The sequence below is a fragment of the Sander vitreus genome, chromosome 3 (genome assembly GCF_031162955.1).
Source record: "Sander vitreus isolate 19-12246 chromosome 3, sanVit1, whole genome shotgun sequence".
NCBI lineage: Eukaryota > Metazoa > Chordata > Actinopteri > Perciformes > Percidae > Sander > Sander vitreus.
This window is the reverse complement of record NC_135857.1, coordinates 26,818,767-26,828,766: the sequence shown is the minus strand read 5'-3', so window position 1 is coordinate 26,828,766 and position 10,000 is coordinate 26,818,767. Positions and strand designations below refer to the sequence as shown.

Sequence of the window (10,000 nt, the reverse complement as noted above, 5' to 3'; positions counted from 1 at the left end):
CAACACGTTCCCTAAGAATCAGTTAAACTTCTGCTACCATCAAATCAACATGGTTCAGTCTGATCAACATCACAGATGTATGCAGAGAGACAGTCTGATCCACTGCTCAGTTTCTGATAACTGCTGTGTGTGTCTGTGTGTGTGTGTGTGTGTGTGTGTGTGTGTGTGTGTCTGTGTGTGTGTGTGTGTGTGTGTGTGTGTGTGTGTGTTCTAGGTGAGTCTGTGTGAGCGTAGCCGGTCAGAGCTTCAGTCTCTGTTGGACAAACTGAAGACAGCCGTCTCAGGTGAGAGACACACACACACACAGGGACACACACACACACACACACACACAGGGACACACACACACACACACACACACACACACACACACACACACACACACACACACACACACACAGGGACACACACAGAGACACACACATACATACACACACACACACACAGACATCACACACACACAGACACACACACACACACACACACACACACACACACACACATACACACACACACACACACACACACACACACACACACACACACACACAGTGTCAACCAGATATTAGTACAGGTTATACTACACAGACAGTAGTCAACCAGATATTAGTACAGGTTATAGTACACAGACAGAAGTCAAACAGATATTAGTACAGGTTATAGTACACAGACAGTAGTCAACCAGATATTAGTACAGGTTATACTACACAGACAGTAGTCAAACAGATATTAGTACAGGTTATACTACACAGACAGAAGTCAAACAGATATTAGTACAGGTTATAGTACACAGACAGTAGTCAACCAGATATTAGTACAGGTTATACTACACAGACAGTAGTCAACCAGATATTAGTACAGGTTATACTACACAGACAGAAGTCAAACAGATATTAGTACAGGTTATACTACACAGACAGAAGTCAAACAGATATTAGTACAGGTTATACTACACAGACAGAAGTCAAACAGATATTAGTACAGGTTATAGTACACAGACAGTAGTCAACCAGATATTAGTACAGGTTATAGTACACAGACAGAAGTCAACCAGATATTAGTACAGGTTATAGTACACAGACAGTAGTCAACCAGATATTAGTACAGGTTATACTACACAGACAGAAGTCAAACAGATATTAGTACAGGTTATACTACACAGACAGAAGTCAAACAGATATTAGTACAGGTTATAGTACACAGACAGTAGTCAACCAGATATTAGTACAGGTTATAGTACACAGACAGTAGTCAACCAGATATTAGTACAGGTTATACTACACAGACAGTAGTCAACCAGATATTAGTACAGGTTATACTACACAGACAGAAGTCAAACAGATATTAGTACAGGTTATACTACACAGACAGAAGTCAAACAGATATTAGTACAGGTTATAGTACACAGACAGAAGTCAACCAGATATTAGTACAGGTTATACTACACAGACAGTAGTCAACCAGATATTAGTACAGGTTATAGTACACAGACAGTAGTCAACCAGATATTAGTACAGGTTATAGTACACAGACAGTAGTCAACCAGATATTAGTACAGGTTATAGTACACAGACAGTAGTCAACCAGATATTAGTACAGGTTATAGTACACAGACAGTAGTCAACCAGATATTAGTACAGGTTATAGTACACAGATAGTAGTCAACCAGATATTAGTACAGGTTATAGTACACAGACCGCTAAAACAACAGAAAAGCTTTCTCCTTTAGCCATGCAGAGCTACAGGAAGCAGCAAGCTGTTAGCACAGCTACACATCAGATAGTATCCACCTTCAGTTACCACCTAAGAGTACACCTTCAGTATCCACCTTCAGTTACCACCTAAGAGTACACCTTCAGTATCCACCTTCAGTTACCACCTAAGAGTACACCTTGAGGTACCACCTAAGAGTACACCTTCAGTATAAGACGCCATGCAAACATCAGAACACAGCCAAGTTACATAGACCTAACCCATCTTCTAACAGCACTCAGCCATGCAAAGCTGTAGCAGCAGTAATGAAAGGTGGTACTAGGCTACATCACTCGTTAGGTAGGCGTTAATATAGCACTGATTGGTGTTTGTGTTGATGATGTCATCTCCGTAGGTCTGCAGTGGGAGGTGGAGGACGGCGTTCTGTCTCATCCCGTCCTCCAGGAGGAACTCAACAACCCAAAGAATGGAGACTCCGCCCACAAGCACCTCAAGCAGCAGGTAACCACGGTGGGGGGGAGGGTTTAGACCTTTTTGGACACTTTTCTTGACATTTCTGTTGTTTTCTTTGCAATGTTTGTCCCAGCCTGCAGTGTATGTCTCTCAGTCGTGTGTGTGTCGCTTTGTCCAGTCCTCCATCTTAGGTCATCTGGAGTCGCTGGGGCTGCTGGGAAGGGGGCGGTGCTTCGTGGAGTTTGGAGCCGGGCGAGGGAAACTGTCTCACTGGATCCACGAAGCCCTGAAGACCCCAGAGACCCCGGAGACCCGAGAGACCCAGGAGGATCTACAGATTCTGCTGGTGGAGCGCTGCAGCACTCGCTTCAAGGCAGGAAAACCTCCATGCATTACAATTCCAAACCCACCAGACTCCATGTAAATAATCAGGACTTTTATCATCGTAAAACACACTTCATTCAAAGTGGACAGAAACTAAATCAAACTATCAAAAGCCGTCTTGGTTCATCTTTCCACTGTTCCAACAATCACCACTCTGGTTTGGTTGAAATAAACCCTTAATTCACCCATTTACATGTGGAGATATGCTGGCTCTATACACGCTAAAAGTCCTGATTATTTACATGGAGTCGAGATGTGCTGGCTCTATACACGAAAGTCCTGATCATTTGACATGGAGTCTTATGAGATATGCTGGCTCTATACACGCTAAAAGTCCTGATTATTTACATGGAGTCTGGTGGGTTTGGTGATGGGGATTTTGGGCTGTTTCATGTTAAACTAAAAGGATCTTCCTCTTTAACTAAAAGGTCTATCTCTGTAGGGATCCATCCCATAATGTTGTCAGACTCTTAGAATAATAATCTGAGTCTGTCAGTGTGTTCTGAAGTCAATCTGTTGTGTTGCGTTCAGGTGGACGGGAAACATCAGGATGCTGGAGTTGAGTTTGAGAGGCTGCAGGTCGACATTCAACATCTGGATCTGAGTAAGAGACAAACGTGCAGTCAGCCAGTCAGTCAGTCAGCCAGTCAGCCAGTCAGCCAGTCAGTCAGCCAGTCAGTCAGCCAGTCAGTCAGCTAGTCAGTCAGCCAGTCTGAGTCAGCCAGTCAGCCAGTCAGCCAGTCAGTCAGCCAGTCAGTCAGCCAGTCAGTCAGCTAGTCAGTCAGCCAGTCTGAGTCAGCCAGTCAGCCAGTCAGCCAGCCAGTCAGCCAGCCAGTCAGTCAGCCAGTCAGCCAGTCAGCCTCAGTCAGCCTGTGATCAGCCTGTCAGCCTGTGATCAGCCTATGATCAGCCTGTGATCAGTCAGCCAGCCTGTGATCAGCCTGTCAGCCTGTGATCAGCCTGTGATCAGCCTGTGATCAGTCAGCCAGCCTGTGATCAGCCTGTCAGCCTGTGATCAGCCTGTGATCAGATGGTCTAATGTTCTGGTGTTTGCAGGTAAGGTGCCGCTGCTCCAGCAGAAGAAGCTCCCGCTGGTCGGAGTCGGGAAACACCTGTGTGGAGCAGCAACAGGTGAGAGCAGTCCTCCGCTCTGATTGGCCTTTAACACGCATGCTGTTACTTAATGTTACACACACACACAGAGACAGACAGACAGACACACACACACCTGACCTGTGGGGGTGGTGATGGTCCAGTGGATATGACCCATGCCTTTGGTGTGGGTTTGATTCCCACTGTGATACATCAACCAATGTGTCCCTGAGCAAGGCACTTAACCCCTAGTTGCTCCAGAGGCGTGTTACCTCTGACATTTATACCAGCTTAAGTCTCTTAGGATGAAAGCCTCAGCTAAATGACATGTGACGTAACATGTGACGTAACATGTGATGTAACATGTGATGTAACATGTGATGTAACATGTGATGTAACTGGCTCCTCAGCTCTGCTGCAGGATCTCTGCTCTGCTTTTTGGAAACATGAATATTGGTTTTTGGGTTCAGCTCCACCGAGAGTCTCCGTTGTTGAAGTTTGAACTGTCTCTGTGTCTCTGTATCTGTGTCTCTGTCTCTCTGTGTGTCTGTCTCTGTGTGTCTGTCTCTCTGTGTCTGTCTCTGTGTGTTTGTGTCTGTGTCTTTGTGTCTCTGTCTCTGTCTCTGTCTCTCTGTGTCTCTGTGTCTGCTCTCAGATCTGGCTCTACGCTGTCTGATGGAGACTCCTGGACCCAGAGAGCAGATAGAACCGCCCCCCAAACGCCTCAGAACCTCACAACCAGACACTGTGGAGGGCGTGGCGGGTCCAGCTGTGGAGGGCGTGGCGTTGGCGCTGTGCTGCCACCACCGCTGTGAGTGGCGTCACTATGTGGGCCGGAGGTTCTTCCTGCAGCGAGGACTCGGGGCCAGAGAGTTCTCAGCTTTCTGCCGCATGTCCAGCTGGGCCACCTGTGGACTCAGACCGGCCAATCAGGACGCTCCCCCTCAGGATCAGGAGCCCACCAATCAGAGAGGAGAAGAAGACCACGAACCGGCGGAGGAGGCGGACGCTGTGAGCGGGTAAATGTTGACCTCTGACCTCGACACAGGTCTGTCTCCCTCCCTGTCTCTCTCTCTCCCCCTCTCTCTCTGTCTCTCTCTCTCTCTCTCTCTCTCATGGCTTCTTCTATCACGTTTTAACCCTGTAAACAGGTTTTAAAGGCGTGGTTGTTGTTGTTGTTGTTTAGGTTCCTGTCGGCGGCGGAGCGCGAGCACGTGGGCCGTCTCTGTAAACAGCTGATCGACAGCGGCAGACTTGACTTCCTGGAGACACACGGCTTCACCAGCAAACTGACTCGCTACGCCAGCAGTCAGCTGACTCTGGAGAACGTCCTGCTGACTGCTGTCCCACAGGCTCCTCCTCCATCCTGACAGACAGACAGACAGGGAGACAGACAGGCAGCCAGCAGTCAGCTGACTCTGGAGAACGTCCTGCTGACTGCTGTCCCACAGGCTCCTCCTCCATCCTGACAGACAGACAGACAGGGAGACAGACAGGCAGGGAGACAGACAGGCAGACAGGGTGACAGGAAGCAGACTCAACCTGAGTTTGTACAGAAGTGTTTTTATTTGAAGGTAAATTAAATTGTTGAGACGTTAAAGAGTGACCTCATACCGTTTATTACAGACACACGAACGAATGAATGAATCAAGAGTCTCCAGCAGAAGAAATGCAGAGTCACAGATTGTAGTTTGCTGAGTCATCATTTGGTTCTGAAAGGACTACAAACTCCAGACGGACTACAGACTGAGACAGGAAACAGAGACTCAGCCTGACTTTGACCAGAAGGTTTTTATTTGGAGTTGAACATGGTTTTCATTAAAGGGTTTCCACGTCTTCAGGCTGTCTCTGATTGGATGATTGTTCAGGCTGTCTCTGATTGGATGATTTTCACACAGAAATATATAAACAGATGTAATCTACCAAACATGGAATCATACACAGATAGAGAACAGATTTCATCCTCCAGAAACATGAATGTGAATAAATATATGAATTCATATATGAAGCGTCTTTGATGATTATTGTAGTTTGCTGAGTCATCGTTGGGCTCTGAAACAGAAACACATCGTCATGTTCAATAAATATATAAACGGTCAAACGATTCTACATGACTAAATATGTTTTAGTGAAACATCTAACCTGCAGGAGTTATTAATGTTACTATGATATTAACTATTATTCTCACACACACACAGAGACACACACACAGAGACACACAGACTGACTCACTGTTACTATGATGTTATTCATGTTACATGGAGGTCTGGAGTCTGTTCAGCAGGCAGGGAGGCTCTAATGAAAGGTGCATTGTGGGAAATGTAGGATCCAGCGTGTTTGGATTAAAACACAACAACCAATGGCTGGGAGGGGGGGGGGCATCACATTACATCATAATAACTATTGACTAGAACAACCCAATGTTATTCTGCTCAATAAAACATTCATTATTCATTTCACTGTTAGGAAACTAACTGTACATCCAGAAACATGACTACACATTCTAAAGGCTCGCTCTGCCACATAGAAATACAATGGATAGAAAGGCCTTTCCTTTCAAATCAACGTAGCACAATGATCACAGGAGCAGCCATTTGTATGTGTACCGTTGCCATGGTAACGTATGAACTTATATATTAAGTCGCAGAGCTGAGGTTTGGCTGTAACGGACAAACGTCCACGCCGCCGCCGCCGTGAGCTTCTAAAGATACAGGAAGTCATTCATCTTCAATGGAAGCTTCTCTCAGCTGCAAGGAGCAGCAACTCTGTCAGCGTGGCGTTTTGGGCGACCAGAGCATCAATCAGAAAGCTGAAAGTAGGTCAACGTTATGGTAATGAGCTATGACGTTCAGCAGCAACCAATCAGAATACAGACGTCCTTCACGCTGGCTGATCCCAGAGAAACATACGATGTAAACTGTCGTTCCTACCAAACATTAGTTCAGAGAAAAAGGAGGAGGAGCTCATCATGGCCGTTGCTGGGCTCCCTATCATTGATGATATCTGCGTACAGGGACCAGTTAACGTTACCTGCAGGTCACATGGTCTAGGTAGGAGAGACAGCGGGACGTGACGGAGAAAGACCCCGCTTTTCCCTCCCTTTGTAGAATTTCATTTTTTTACTCCAAAGATCGGCGCCCCTAACTAATAATTATAAGGTCAGATTAATTCCTGTCTCTAGTTTGTGATTATTTGGCTAAAAGAGTTCTATTTCTTTCTATCTACCTTGCTGACACAACCACTAAGCTTTATACAAATGATTGCATTATGACGTTACATATATGCAAATGAGCGTATGACGTCATCTAGCGACTTTTAGCGACTTTTGGAGCTGGTGCTAGCAACTTTCATTGGAAAACAGTTAGCACCACTGACCCCGAGTCACAGCTTGATTCATTAGCTCCATGCTATCACCCCGAGTCACAGCTTGATTCATTAGCTCTCATGCTATCACCCCCGAGTCACAGCTTGATTCATTAGCTCCCTGCTATCACCCCGAGTCAAAGCTTGATTCATTAGCTCCCTGCTATCACCCCGAGTCACAGTTTGATTCATTAGCTCTATACTATCACGCCGAGTCACAGCTTGATTCATTAGCTCCCTGCTATCACCCCGAGTCACAGCTTGATTCATTAGCTTCATGCTATCACCCCGAGTCACAGCTTGATTCATTAGCTCCCTGCTATCACCCCGAGTCACAGCTTGATTCATTAGCTCTATGCTATCACCCCGAGTCACAGCTTGATTCATTAGCTCTATGCTATCACCCCGAGTCACAGCTTGACTCATTAGCTTCATGCTATCACCCCGAGTCACAGCTTGATTCATTAGCTCTATGCTATCACCCCCGAGTCACAGCTCGATTCATTAGCATCATGCTATCACCCCGAGTGACAGCTTGATTCATTAGCTTCCTGCTATCACCCCGATACATAGCTTGATTCATTAGCTCTCTGCTATCACCCCGATACATAGCTTGATTCATTAGCTCTATGCTATCACCCCGATACACAGCTTGATTCATTAGCTCGCTGCTATCACCCCGAGTCACAGCTTGATTCATTAGCTTCATGCTATCACCCCGAGTCACAGCTCGATTCATTAGCATCTATGCTATCACCCCGAGTGACAGCTTGATTCATTAGCTCCATGCTATCACCCCTGAGTCACAGCTTGATTCATTAGCATCATGCTATCACTCCGAGTCACAGCTTGATTAGCTCTATGCTATCACTCCGAGTCGCAGCTTGATTCATTAGCTCTATGCTATCACCCCGAGTGACAGCTTGATTCATTAGCTCCATGCTATCACCCCGAGTCACAGCTTGATTCATTAGCTCCATGCTATCACCCCGAGTCACAGCTTGATTCATTAGCTTTATGCTATCACCCCCGAGTCACAGCTTGATTCATTAGCATCATGCTATCACTCCGAGTCACAGCTTGATTAGCTCTATGCTATCACTCCGAGTCACAGCTTGATTCATTAGCTCTATGCTATCACCCTGAGTCACAGCTTGATTCATTAGCTCTATGCTATCACCCCGATACACAGCTTGATTCATTAGCTCTATGTTATCACCCCGAGTCACAGCTTGATTCATTAGCTCTATGCTATCACCCCGAGTCACAGCTTGATTCATTAGCTCTATGCTATCACCCCGAGTCACAGCTTGATTCATTAGCTTCATGCTATTACCCCGAGTCACAGCTTGATTCCTTAGCTCCCTGCTATCACCCCGAGTCACAGCTTGATTCATTAGCTCCCTGCTATCACCCCGAGTCACAGCTTGATTCATTAGCTTCATGCTATCACCCCCGAGTCACAGCTTGATTCATTAGCTTCATGCTATCACCCCGAGTCACAGCTTGATTCATTAGTGTCATGCTATCACTCCGAGTCACAGCTTGATTCATTAGCTCTATGCTATCACCCCGAGTCACAGCTTGATTCATTAGCTTCATGCTATCACCCCCGAGTCACAGCTTGATTCATTAGCTCCATGCTATCACCCCGAGTCACAGCTTGATTCATTAGCTCTATGCTATCACCCCGAGTCACAGCTTGATTCATTAGCTCCATGCTATCACGCCCGAGTCACAGCTTGATTCATTAGCTTCATGCTATCACCCCAAGTCACAGCTTGATTCATTAGCGTCATGCTATCACTCCGAGTCACAGCTTGATTCATTAGGTCTATGCTATAACCCCGAGTCTTAGCTTGACTCATTAGCTCCATGCTATCACCCCGAGTCACAGCTTGATTCATTAGCTTCATGCTATTACCCCCGAGTCACAGCTTGATTCATTAGCTTCCTGCTATCACCCCGATACATAGCTTGATTCATTAGCTTCCTGCTATCACCCCGATACACAGCTTGATTCATTAGCTCGCTGCTATAACCCCGAGTCTTAGCTTGACTCATTAGCTTCATGCTATCACCCCCGAGTCACAGCTTGATTCATTAGCTCTATGCTATCACCCCGAGTCACAGCTTGATTCATTAGCTCCCTACTATGGCCCCGAGTCACAGCTTGATTCATTAGCTCCATGCTATCACCCTGAGTCACAGCTTGATTCATTAGCTCCCTGCTATCACCCCAAGTCACAGCTTGATTCATTAGCTCTATGCTATCACCCTGAGTCACAGCTTGATTAGCTCTATGCTATCACCCCGAGTCACAGCTTGATTCATTAGCTCCATGCTATCACCCTGAGTCACAGCTTGATTCATTAGCTCCCTACTATGGCCCCGAGTCACAGCTTGATTCATTAGCTCCATGCTATCACCCTGAGTCACAGCTTGATTCAGCTTGTTTTCTGTGACCATGTGGCGAGGGGCTAACGTTAAGGTGGAGTTTGCAAGCTAACGTTAGCAACTAACACCGGCTGGCTGGTTCCGCTTACAGAGAATGAGCAGAACAGTCGCTATAGCATATGTATGTATATATATATATATATATATATATATATATATATATATATATATATATATATATATACAGCAAGAGTATTTTCTATATTTTTGGATGATGATGTTGATGATGATGATGATTCATGATGATGATGGTTAATGTTGAGTTAGGGTTCCATCAGCTGTTACAGCGTTAATATTATCATTAATATTATTATTATTATTATTATTATTATTATTATTAATAATAATAATAATAATAATAATAATAATAATAATAATAATAGAGGGTCAGTGTTGGTACCAGCTGTTGGCCCGGTGCACGTTGAGGACAGCGTAGGCTCTCTTCCTCGCCTCCTGGATGTACATCTGCATGAACTCTCGTCCAAACATTTCTCTGTCCTCTTCCTCCTCTTCCTCCTCTTCCTCCCCGGGGCTCTTC

General features: G+C 45.6%; 3 protein-coding genes across 10 annotated transcripts in view; 2 read left to right on the top strand and 1 right to left on the bottom strand.

Moving 5' to 3' along the window:
* trmt13 (tRNA methyltransferase 13) overlaps positions 1-5,482 on the top strand; it is a 13,403-nt gene extending 7,921 nt beyond the window's left edge. For all 3 annotated transcript variants that reach the window (XM_078246744.1, XM_078246742.1, XM_078246743.1), the window contains 7 exons: positions 215-284; positions 2,108-2,214; positions 2,345-2,539; positions 3,082-3,154; positions 3,607-3,681; positions 4,298-4,661; positions 4,829-5,482. In XM_078246744.1, coding sequence (XP_078102870.1) covers positions 215-284; positions 2,108-2,214; positions 2,345-2,539; positions 3,082-3,154; positions 3,607-3,681; positions 4,298-4,661; positions 4,829-5,012 — 1,068 coding nt within the window. In that variant the 3' untranslated portion in view covers positions 5,013-5,482. The remainder of the gene's footprint in view (positions 1-214; positions 285-2,107; positions 2,215-2,344; positions 2,540-3,081; positions 3,155-3,606; positions 3,682-4,297; positions 4,662-4,828) is intronic.
* The window catches only part of LOC144515696 (SPRY domain-containing SOCS box protein 4-like), a 188,602-nt gene that overhangs the window by 37,103 nt on the left and 141,499 nt on the right, over positions 1-10,000 (top strand). The window lies entirely within an intron of this gene.
* The window catches only part of lrrc39 (leucine rich repeat containing 39), a 13,306-nt gene continuing 8,812 nt past the window's right edge, over positions 5,507-10,000 (bottom strand). The window contains exons 7-8 of the mRNA XM_078246745.1: positions 9,867-10,000; positions 5,507-5,694 (exon numbers count right to left, since the gene is read on the bottom strand). The exon at positions 9,867-10,000 is cut by the window's right edge and continues 60 nt beyond it. Of these exons, the coding sequence (XP_078102871.1) occupies positions 5,507-5,694; positions 9,867-10,000 (322 nt within the window). The remainder of the gene's footprint in view (positions 5,695-9,866) is intronic.